Source organism: Humulus lupulus, chromosome 8 (assembly GCF_963169125.1).
Source record: "Humulus lupulus chromosome 8, drHumLupu1.1, whole genome shotgun sequence".
Lineage (NCBI taxonomy): Eukaryota > Viridiplantae > Streptophyta > Magnoliopsida > Rosales > Cannabaceae > Humulus > Humulus lupulus.
In genome coordinates, this window is record NC_084800.1 from 87,121,900 (window position 1) to 87,134,595 (window position 12,696).

At 34.7% G+C, this 12,696-nt stretch overlaps 1 protein-coding gene across 1 annotated transcript in view; it reads right to left on the reverse strand.

The window, feature by feature from the left end:
* The window catches only part of LOC133798036 (structural maintenance of chromosomes protein 6A), a 31,623-nt gene extending 19,267 nt beyond the window's left edge, over positions 1–12,356 (reverse strand). Inside the window, exons 1-8 of the mRNA XM_062236208.1 lie at positions 11,956–12,356; positions 11,602–11,707; positions 11,189–11,322; positions 10,248–10,303; positions 8,407–8,493; positions 8,017–8,337; positions 6,676–6,795; positions 6,218–6,352 (exon numbers count right to left, since the gene is read on the reverse strand). Coding sequence (XP_062092192.1) covers positions 6,218–6,352; positions 6,676–6,795; positions 8,017–8,337; positions 8,407–8,493; positions 10,248–10,303; positions 11,189–11,322; positions 11,602–11,707; positions 11,956–12,097 — 1,101 coding nt within the window. The 5' untranslated portion in view covers positions 12,098–12,356. The remainder of the gene's footprint in view (positions 1–6,217; positions 6,353–6,675; positions 6,796–8,016; positions 8,338–8,406; positions 8,494–10,247; positions 10,304–11,188; positions 11,323–11,601; positions 11,708–11,955) is intronic.
* Between the last annotated feature and the right edge of the window lie 340 nt (positions 12,357–12,696).

Below are 12,696 nucleotides of genomic sequence, written 5' to 3' on the forward strand. Positions count from 1 at the left end.
TCCTCAAAATCTTCTTCCCTCTCCAAATCATTTGACGAGGCCATCCCTTCATCTAAGTCATCACTCTCTATGTGAAACTCTAAGTACTCCTCTCTTTGTATTCATCATATTGCATCATACGCTCAATTTCTTCTCCAAGTTGTTTTGTAAATTTCACACTTACCTTTCCCAAACCAAGTCTTCCTGTCGTTGGTTCTCTAGTAGACTAGTAATCTTTTCTCTTATTCTTCATCTATTTCTTCAAGTCCCCCACTTCTCAATATAATTCTATCCATCTTTGGTTTCTTTGTCGAGCTAAAATTCTCCCACAACAAAATATTGCTTTTCAAGAAACACTTGCTCTTCTTATCACTTAATTCATCTCTAGGTTCATCACTTTCTTTTCTAAGACCCATGTTTGACTCATAAAAAATGGCCATCTGCTATCCTCTATTAATGGGCCATTTAACTCCTACCATCACCTTCTCTAATAAGAGCTATGACTAACTCAACTATTAAGCTCATCTTCTATAAACGGGCCATTTAACTCGTAACATTCAGGCATTCAGGCACCTTTTCCTTCACAGCTCTTGGGTCATTTAAAGCCAAAATTGGGCATTTTACTATTATACGGTCCATTTGAAAATCTGGGCTCTCCATTCTAGGGTTTTCTTGTGTTTGTAGTGGGCCTTCCAAATACAGACCCAATATTGGGCCTTGGGCTTGGCCTTCACCCACTACAGTAATTAAAGGATTAGGACTTGAAACAGCCAAAACATTCACAAGGGCCCGCAAGACCAAATGTCCATTGCCCTGGGGCTGGGGCTCCACATCAGGCGGGTTTCGAGTGCTTGGGTTTGGGCTTGGTGGGTTCAGGTTTGAGAAAATGTATACTGAACCAGTCTGAAAGAATTGAATTAGGATCGGGTGTATTCAGACAATTGTAGTCGGATTCGTGTGGAATCCGAAATCCAAAACAAGCAAAAATGATTGATGCAAAATTTACAAAAATCATATATGCATATACATACAATAGACAATTAGATCCTATAGAATACGTATACAAACATTAAACATAAAAATCAGATCTCAAGGACCTGTGGAGGAAGGCTAGCAGTTGATGCACCGCCGTCGTTGACAAGAGTGAGGTAGCATGCCACCACCAACGAGAGAACAAAGGAGGTCGCGCCCATGTCGTCAACTAGAAAGACAAGAAAGAGAGGCCAACACTTATGTTGCTGCCAACGAGAAAGAGAGAGAAGGACAGAGGGAGGGAGGGTGCTCATCAAGTGAAAGAAGAGGCAAGCGGGAGAGTGGCACCATTGGCTAAGTGAGTAGTGAGAGGGAGGGTCGTGAGAAAGGAGACTTAAAATTAGAAATTAGGGTTTTGTTGTGTTTTCCAAATTTATTTAATTATACATAATAAAAAAATTGATGTAAACAGGCTTCAGGTTTAACCCCAACCCACTACTTTATAAAAGTAATTGAACCCCATTCAATTAGCAGATCAGGTTTAACTTGCCTGACGTGGATTGCTCATTTTTTTTGGGTCAGAGAGGTTGGCCAAGTTGTCGAGCCCGTTGTTGAGTTGGGTGTGCAGGCCTACGCCGCCCCAAGTTATAGTAATATATATCGAATTGCTTATTTGAGACAACACTAATATACATTCTAAGAAATAAGCAACCCAAGAACAACCTATCAAAGATGTGTCTGACGTTGCAAGTCCAGCATCCTCTTTCCCCATGTGGTTTTGAGAAATCTGTAAAGAAACAAACCCTTTCAACCACTCCCTTGGCAAGAGAGATTTAATCTAACATAATAGTTCTGCATAATGGGATTGCATAAAGTGAATCCCTAAAAGTTATGACACTATTGTTTTGCTCTAGCACAGCAAACCCCTCGAACATGGCAAAGCCACCTTTGGCAAGTTCATACGCCTCGCTAGGGTTATTCAGCACCACCTCCTCATCCATGCCGACATGGTGCTCAGATCGACCAATCCCCTCATCGGACTTGTTAGCAGAAGATACCGAGCCAAACTCTTCAAAAACTTCATTATCGTGATAGACCCCATGGAATATGCACATTTTGACAATTAACTTGAAAAACCTTACTTATGTGATCCTTCATAGAGAAAAAAACAAATCACCTCCAATATGTACCCCTATTCATCACCTCTAGGATATCTAAGTTTAGTTGTCTTCTTATCTACATCGCGTAGACCACCGCACAAAGAACTAATTACCTTAAATGCATGGTTACTCCACATGTTAAAGAGGCATTCCTTCCACCCCAATCTATCCAGACCTACATTCAATTTTTTCATTCTCAAATTGAATCCTGAAGCTCCATGCAGTGAAGGTTATTGTAGTAATTACTAAAGTCTTAACTGGCCCATATGTTCCAACCTTAACCTCTCCTCAGAATTAAAGCACCACAACACTGCTCTATCATCATAAAGCAGAGTAATCTTGTGTTTCTTCTTCAGTATATCCTTCACCGTGTATTGAATAGCCTCCCATGGTAAATTGATGTCCTCTCTAAATAGTAAAATCGCTTGATTTCATTTCATTTTTTTTTGTTACTTCCCTAGCTTTTTCTAGTTGGACAACTTTTTCCACTTCCTTTATCTAGAATTTTTGACTCCTTTATGTCGTACACTTCTATTTACTAGATGCAAAACATGAAAGTTCTTCCCTTCGTTCTACCATCCTATATAAGAGGGGTTCTCCTTCCCTAGGTCTTCCTTTTTTCCGTTGCCTTTTACCACATTTACCCATGAATGCCTCATCTCTTGGACCTTTGTTGTAGGAAGGAAAGCTTGCTTTGTTTTTTTGACTCTTCAAACCAGCAACGTCATCTAAACAGTCGTGAAGTTTTTCCCAACTTGAAAGTTCATGTGGAACAATGTTGAAATCTAATTCCTAGTTTATAGGGATTAGATGCTATTATGTTTATTTATTTAATGTTTTATTCTGTTTGAATAATGAAATCAAGTTTTAAATATCCTTATGTCACTCTCTTATTTTGAACGTGTATATCCCTTATTCTAAGGGATTATTTTTGCTGGAATAAAGGAGATTTAATGACAACATGTTGTCACACCTCTTCTATATAAATTCCAAGGTTTTTTTACATAATAAGATATTAAAAAACAATTGAGTTTTCCTCTCTATTTATCTCAATCTTTATGGTATCAAAGACACATACGCATCTTCATTTTTCCCATTAGTAAAATACGGTATGGTCATTCCTATTACTTCATCTGCGTCAGACCTAACACCCAGCCAAGAAGCCACTTCTCCTAGCGTCAATGGAGGATTTGAAAATCTCATCATGCCTATCACAAGGCATAAACTAAGTGAAAATAATTATTTGCAATAGCCTCACTCTGATGTTGTTCTTTTGTGGAAAGAGAAAAGACGATTTTCATACCGGAGTAGTTGTTGCCCTACCTACAAAAGACCCCAAGTACAAGGCTTGAGAATCAGAAAACAATATGGTTATGTCCTGGTTACTAAACTCAATGACGAAAGAAACAAGAGGATTTTATGTACTACAAGACAGCCAAGGAGATTTGAGATGCGGCAGAAGAAACATACTCTGACAATGAAAATTCATCTAAGCTTGTGGAGATAAAAGGTTTTGAATGACCTTCGGCAAGGTCATACAAGTGTTACTCAATATTTTAATGCCTAAGTAGATGTTGGCAGCAACTAGATTTATTTGATGATAATATGTTATGCTGTCCTGAATGTAGTCTCAAATATAAAAAGATTGTTGAGAAAGACAGCTTTTTAATTCTTATTTGGTCTTAAAAATAGCTGGATGAAGTAAGAAGAATAATTCATGGAATTAAACCTCTTCCTCCAATCAGAAGTTGAATATGAAGTGAAGAGAGAGGAAAGCAGGAAAAAAACCAACCCCTTGATTGATAACTCTGGTGCTTCTAACTATATGACTGGTAACACTACTTTGTTTCACACTTATAGCCCAAATTTTGATAATTTTATGGTTCGAATTGCTGATGGCTCTTTATCTAAAGTGGATGGTATAGTATCAGTTACAATCACAGAGAATTTAACTCTTAACCCTGTTCTCTTGTTCCAAATTTAACATGTAACTTGCTGTCTATCAACAAACTCTAAAAGGATATGAATTGTGTTACTAAATTTTTCTCCACTCATTGTGAATTTCAGGATTTAGAATCATGGAGGATGATTGGCAAAGCTAAGGAGTGTGCAGGACTATCTTCTTAAAGGTTCCAATAATCCTAGAGAACAAGTTCAAGTTGCAAGTAGTTTGTATTTTCCTATTTCCCAAAATGTGTATAATAACACTAGTGCTATTATGTGGCACAATAGATTAGGTCATCCCAATTTCCAGTGTTAGAAAAAGTTGTTTTTTACATTATTCAATAATACCAAAGCTGATATTTTCCAATGTGAAGTTTGTCAATTATCAAAACATGTGAGAAACAATTATCATGTTCACAAATACAAAACATCCCAACCTTTAGCAATCATTCACAGTGATATATGGGGAGCCTCTAGAATTAAAAACATCTCTGGTGCTAGGTGGTTTGTTTTATTTGTAAATGACCATACTAGAATAACATGGGTTTATCTAATAAAAGAAAATTTGAAAACTGCCACCATTTTGAAAAACTTCCACACAATGGTACAAACACAGTTTCAAGCCACCATAAAAGTCCTTAGATCTGACAATGCTAATGAATATTTCAATTCTATACTTGGTGGGCATCTTACAAGTCATGGGATAATTCACCAAAGTTCTTGTGTGGATACACCCCAACAAAATGGGGTGGCGGAAAGAAACAATAGACATCTTTTGGACGCAGCCTAATCTATTATGTTCACTACAAATGTTCCTTGAAAATTTCGGAGGAAACTTAGCAACGTGGCGTAGCAAGAAGCAATCTGTTGTTGCAAGTAGTTCTCAGGCAGAGTGCAAGGCTTTAACCCAGGGCATATGTGAAGGAATGTGGTTGAAAAGATTGCTAGATGAGATAAAAATCTCAACAAGGCCAATGAAGGTCTCATGTGACAATCTAGCTGGCATTGCTAAAAATCATGTTCAACATAATAGGACTAAGCATGTGGAGTTGGATCGTCATTTCATCAAAGAAAAGGTTGAAGAGGAAATTATGAACTTGATCCATGTCCCTTCCCATCTTTAGGTTGCTGATATTCTAACGAAAGCTCTTCCAAGACCAACATTTGAAGAGTTAGATTTCCAAGCTAGGAATGATTAACATTTATTCCCCAGCTTGAAGGGGAGTGTTGAAATCTGAATCCTAGATTATAGGGATTAGATATTATTATACTTATTTATGTAATGTTTTATTCTGATTTGAATAATGAAATTGAGTTTTAAATATCCTGACATCACTCATTTTGAACGTGTATATCCCTTATTCTTAGGGATTATTTTTGCTGGAATAAAGGAGATTTAATGACAGCATGTTGTCATATCTCTTCTATATATATTCCAGGTTTTATTTCATAATAAGATATCAGAAAAACAATAGAGTTTCCTCTCTATTTCTCTCAATTTAAACAGTGATACTCTTCCACACAAGATGACACAACTTAGAAATTTTCTAGAAAACTCCTCTTCTATACTAGAAAACCTCGACAAAAAGACTAAAAATTCTATTTATGAATTGTCTTTTGAAAGCCTTTTTCCCTTTACTTTGATCAAAGCAACTAAGGAATCACATAACCACTGGGCAGCCTCAAAGGAGATCACAATCTCATATCCCGACAATCTAGTTCTTTCAATAATTCTAACGTCATTCCCATCTCTGATAAATGTTAACATGCACATTTTATGTTCATTTTTAAAACTCCAATTCCACTGACCATTTCTCTGGTGAACAAGATCACGACTATCCTTTCACCCCTACTCAGCACATGTCCATGGCCATGGAGGCCATGAAAACAATGAACCATGCATAACTCACAAAACACTCAAAAAGTAGGAGAGAGCAAAATTCATTGTTCAAAGTATGCTTATCAAAATACTCTCTAATTTTATAAATTTTAAATTAAGTATATTTATCGTCATAAATATTACCACAAAAAAGTATTATGGATGGAGCCAAACCAAATAAAATAACAATGAATTCAGTTCAAAAATAAGTTTTGCTCCACATTATTACTTTTTCTACATGCTATGTCTTTTCATTGCGAGAAGTAATATCAAATAGACAAACCTGTGTATTCTTTACATGATGGTCATGAACTTCATGTACTTGTTGCTCATGAGATCTTAAACGCTTAATCAAATTGTTGATGACACTAACTTTGTGCTTAAACTCTTCTTCTAGCTGAAGCTTCTCTTTAGTGGCCTGAGAAAACATTCGTGTCAATAAAAGTATGGGATGAATCATGTTTTATACAAAAGAAATGGGATGAAACTGGGAAAGTAAAGCATATTCGCAACAAAAGTATAAAGAATTCAGTACTTCACTGTACAATCTAAAAGCACATTTATGTCTCTATATTCCTAGTATCTCAGTGTGATAAAATGGTTTCTACATTAAGCCATCTTCATATATTTGAAATATAATGATGAAAAACAAAACAGAAAAAGGTTAGGGCACAAACTTTATTCACATGACTTCCACACCTAAAAGAAGAAAAAAAATCACCGATAATTCTTTTAACAAACCAGGGACAATGTATGTTGTAATTCATCCTTCCTTCTCTGCACTTCAGACATCTTTCCAATCAAAGATGCAATTTGAGCTTTCTTCTCAGCTAAAAGCTGCCCTAAATCCTCCATTTTACCCTGTAAAATCAATCAATTAACCTACATTAAGCTATGAATCATGTTTTAAAAATTTAACCAATTGGCATAGAGGCAACCTTAACACACTGCAAATCATGTTGCTGTGAGGAAAATAAGCTGTTGTAACTTAAAAAAACAAGCAGCAGCAAGGAGAAATATGTTTCTTTGCACCAACTAGAAAATTCAGCAAAAGGTAAATGCTAAACTTGTAAAGAAAAAAGCTTGACACTGTAGTTAATTCCTCGTAAGAGGAAAAAATAATAATGAACAAGATACTAAAAACAAAAAACGAGTAAAAGTCAAGCAGGGAAGTTTCAACTAAACATGACCCTGTTAAGACAATTTGCACATTCAAATCTTTACAGCTCAATACTAGCAGAAACTAAAACTGATAAAAAACAAATTTTGCTACCCAAAGAGAGAGAGACAACAGAACAGAACTTGAGCCAAGGGAAAAGTAGAAAAGACAATCACAAGCCAATCAAAATTGCTACCATAACATATATATTTTAAAAAAAAAAACAAAGTTTTATTGATTATTGTATAAGCTTTTCAATTTTTCAATTGCTAGGCTTACCAAGTAAAAAATAAATAAGTATTGTCTACACACTTTTAAAAGTGGCATTGCTTTTGTTTTTCTTTTTGCATCTGATGATACAACACCCTCTAAAAGATGCATAACATAAAAAGGCACGAGTTTCCAACATAAAAAAAAAAGGATAAAAAAAATAATTAATTATCATAAAAACATAGTATTAAGTTCAAAGATCAAGAAAGAGAAATAATGATTCGCTAGAAAAATATATGCAAAAAAAGATACAATTGTTATAGAAAATTTAACATTTCCAAACAGATTGGTGGACCCAGAATTTCGCAGGATGCCAATAGAAAGGAGGTAGGGAGGTCCTAGGGCCATCTAATAGAAAGAAAATAATGTTGTAAAAGAAAATACGATATAATACAATTCAGATATTTACAATTTTATACTTAAAAAGGACAACTATGATAAAAAAAAAATATCTGAAACCTGGTTACTAACCCTAGATTAGATTTAAGAAAAATCAATTCATCCAAACATAATAACAGAGGAACTCCAAATGAAAGGCCATACAGTCTACCAATAAAGTAATCCAAGAACTACGCAAAATAATTAAATTGTAACTAGGATGAACAGTGTAGTTGCAACAAGATAATTATACTGTTGCTAAGAGTTCTGCTTACCATTTTACGATCAATTTTAGATTGGATAACAGGTATACGACCTTTCTGTTTGTCAATAATTACACGTTGTTCCTGGAGGTCCCTATCTACTTTATATACCCATGACCACGCAAGCTTCTTCTTTAGCTCCTGCAACTCTTGAGAAATTCTTTCAACATGTTCCATGTTATTAATATTTTCTCGCAATTCATTGAGTTCCTTCTCTATTGGTTTAACTGAATCCTCTAATTCACAAACAATGCCATTTGCAGATTTCAAGAGTTGATCAATGTTTTCCAAAAGATCATAGACTTGCTGAAGAAGAGTGGCCTTGAAAAAGAACTGAGTAATCAAGTGTCAGAGTAGCATAGTTGGACTAGTACTAAAAATATAAACACTGGAAGACACTACCTTAAATTTGTCCTTGTCATTCCCAGAATGTAAAAATTCTCTGCTTTTGTCTTGACTCATTATTACGCATGGATTTTCAACATCAATCTGCACAATACAAAGCACAATAGAGTAGGTACAAGATTCAGATTAATGTAGCTTAAGAAACTACTGAATCTTCCATCTTCCTTTTCTCGAGAAAAAGAGTAGGAACCCATCAAGACACAACATTTAAACATGACATGCTATACCTGCGAACTAAACCACAATCATAATGCTTTACATATGCAATACTATTATCTGTTAGTTTTTCGATCAACAAGAAGAAACAAACGCCGTTATTAATAAGATATCATCCGAGTTACAACCCAGAAGCTATTTAAAATCTGATAAAGAAATAATAGCTTAGCATCAAATTACAACCATAATATAATGACCAATCGTTGAGTAGCATGAGAAAGGTAAAAACTTTGAAATCCTTAGTGTTGATAATCCATATTGCCACCCAAAACTTTACTCTATCCCAAATAGGACTTGCTTCTGCTTCCATTACGTTGAAAACTTATATTTCTCTCCAACCACACCATCCTACTACTTTTCCTAAAAGTCCCCTTTTCCTACCTATACCCTCCACCTACTGCAAAATAACTTAGCAACATGTTGACCATACCCAAACCATTCCTATTTGTTGTTAATATTTTGCCAAGCATCCCCAACAAAGGAGCAACGTAGAAAATAAATGATCGCTGAACTCCAAGTTCTCTTTGCATAAAACACACCAATTAGGAAAATTCTATAGAAATAGCTTGCGCCATTGTAAATTCTTATGTGTGTTCAATTTATTCAGGACTGTTAATGTAAATGAATTAAAATAATTAAGCCCTTTCAATATGTTTAACTTCTTCAACATCAATTTACAAGAAAACACCTTCAAGCCATCTAGGTTTCAAATATAATTACAAAAGTGCAGCATCTAAAAGAATCCAACACCACAGTCAATCTGAAACTTGTAAGAGCTCCCTCTCATTTAAGTTTCTCATGAACTTTAAATTCCATGAGAAACACCTTGATCTACTCATAATCTCATTTTCTCTTAACACTGTTACACAACCATTTCATCTGGAAAGCCGCATTGTTGCTGTTCAAAATGTTTAAATCCCACCCAGCAAACTCTTTGGTCCCATGAGACCAAATGATCTCCTCCTTCCCCCATCACTCCCTTCCCATAAAAAAGTCATCACTTCCATCTCCTTCACCAGCTTCCTGAGAATCTTAACAAGTGAGGAAAATAAATTGGAAGGGCTTATAGTAGAACCAAATGATTCAAGGTTAGTCGTCCCCCACGAGAGAGATAAGAAGTGGTTATAAACTACCAACTGATCCTAACACTCGTCCGACCATCTAGGCTCTTGCTGATTTTGCCAGGCACAGGATTCCAAAAATCAAATTTAGGAGAACTACCACCTGAAGGTAGACCACTCCCACTCCCACTACATACCCCAAAGTGTTTGCCCAACCATCAGTCGAAACTTCCTCCAAAATTATGCTGAACATTACAGTTTTCCACATATTAATTGTCACTCCTAATACAATTACATGCACAAGAAATTAACAAAATACAAGAAGCAATTAAATGCACAAGGAATTAACAAGATACAGTTGAATAAAAATAACCTTCGACACAAACTAAGAAGGGCTACATAAACATTACCATTGCTAAGAGACAACTGGGCTCATCAACACAAAAGTTACCAAGCATAAAAAATTAGATAAGTATAGCAAGCAAGTACATTACATTAGAAAAAAGTGATACACTTATTTATTTATTTTTAAAAAGGGCAAACGAAACAATAAATACTCACATTAAAATGGTCTACTAGCTCACGAAGCTCCTCTTTCTTCGAAGCAACTTTTTTCCCTGTCAAAGACAAGATGAATTGAATTCCCAAACCTTTTTTTGTTATAAGATACATTTAGGGAAACTTGAATGTTGTACCACTCGTACACACTACTTATCCATCCAACAACTTAAGCTAGCCTCAGGTGAATACCCCAACCTTATGAATGCAAACCAAGAGAATTTATATACACATTACAAACAAGAAAAATAAAGATATACAAATACAATCAGTTCAGAAAATCACATATAATTCACTATTGAGGGCAACCATTGCACACAAAGCACAGTATCGTGGAAACCATCTGATGAAATACCTGCAGGGTCATTTACTGATTTTAAAGCTAGTTGCTCTCATCAGCTATGATTTTGCTTCATTATGTCTTCCGTTTCTATTGGTGTGAAAAAGATACTCTCACAACTTAAATAATTTTGGCTTGAAGGATCTATTATGCCATAGTGAGTTAAAATTAGTACATTTTGTAAAATGCACAAACAATATTCTATATATAACTAATGGACAATTATTCTTTGTCCATTATTCCAGGAAGATTTATAAGGAACGTTTTCATATGAGATTGACTTCTAAAGATATAAATAACACATTTTTAAGATTCATTATCTACTTCATCTACTTCTAGACATCGACACCTTTAATGCAGTTTTAGATTTATGTTCCATAACTTTAAATATTTATCTATCAAACTCTCACATCCATCTAAAATGCTTCATTTAGTTTCTTCTGTAATAGAATGTTGTTTCTTATTTTTATTTAAAAAAACATAAACAAAAAGTCAAAATCAAAAGATTAAACATACTACATTATTATTCATACCCAGTGGAAGACAGTTTCTACTATCAAATACTTAAAGAAACATAAATCCTTAAAAACAAAGTTTATGTAACCTCGGACATCTTTCAAAACAGTGGAGCTTGTAGATTCCGAAATCCTGCGTTCTATAGTTATGGTACTACCATATATTTGTTGCTTAAACGCATCATCACCTTCGTTATTTATTTCGACAATAACAACAGCAGAACTGCAAAAACATGACAAGCAAAAAATAAGAACTTGGTAAAAGAGGCAAAGACATAAAAGCTATATTCAAACTATACACGTGTTTTCTACTACAAGTAAACAGAAAATTTTCTATAAACAAAAATACAGGTTAGTTTCTAAAACAATAGATAAACTTCCAGGAAGTGAATGCCTGCCGTCTTACCGCAACAAAATCATCCCCACCAACTAACGTTCTTAGTCCGTTCCAGGGAAATGTAGCGATTAAAAGAAAAGGTTAAAGGAAAGAGTGAACACAAACCTACAACCATTTTTGATGAAATCCTTTAATGTTGAAGCCCTTTGAGTCCCTTTCGCTCGACACCCAAATGCAATGCACAGAGCAGTGAGGACTGCACTTTTACCACCTGAATATCCAAATAATCAATTAAACAATAAGCAAATTCCTTGCACCGAAACAAATCAAGTAAACAAGTTAAGAACATTATAAAATCTCACTGGGCAGAAAATTTGAAATTTCTCCAACTCGGGGAAATCCCCATATATTAAAAATCTAAAAAGTATTCATAAATACGTTCAAGCATACGCCTCAAAAACTATTTCAAAGGTCAGTAGCAATAAAAACAAAGCGCGTGAGAGAGAGAAAGAGGCTTACTTCCATTCTGACCAGTGATAAAGTTCACCCGGTCAATTAGCTCGATCACCAAATTGCTATGGCACATGAAGTTCTCCAATCGAATCCTGTTAACGGTACCTGCTTTGGAGCGCGGAATAGAAAAGGTTCCAGGGTCCCCCATGACTAGGGTCCGCTTATTCTAGGGTTTTCTCTGTTAAAGAATAAGGGAGAAAGAATACCCTGAAGAGAAGAAGCTAAGAGCGAAAGAGTGAAGGAGAGCCAGTCCCAGTGGCAAAAAAATTATAAAAAAAATGGAATTGTGACTTTGGCGGGAAAATGTTATGATCGCGTGGTGAAAAGAAACTGACGATTACTATTCTCTCTCCGTCATTTCAACTCTAATCATCTGTACGTCTTTCTTTTTCCCTCGAGGATCTTCTGCACGTCTTGGTCTTGCAGTTTTATTTCCATTTTTATCTTTTTTTTTTAAGGAAAAGACTGTTATTTAACAATGAGTAATCATTTTTACCAATTATATCTTATTTTATTACCTCAAAATATAAAAAATATTAGCAATTAATGAAATATATAAGAAAACAAAAAAAGAGCAAGGATAATTATCGTAAATACGGTAATGAATATTTTCTTTTTCATTTCTACTTCAATTTTTTTTTGAATTTTTAAAAAATAAGACTTCTATATTATTAATATATATAAAAATATGATAATTATATTTTTCTTAATTTATATTAAAAATTTATTAAAAGTAAAATTAAAATA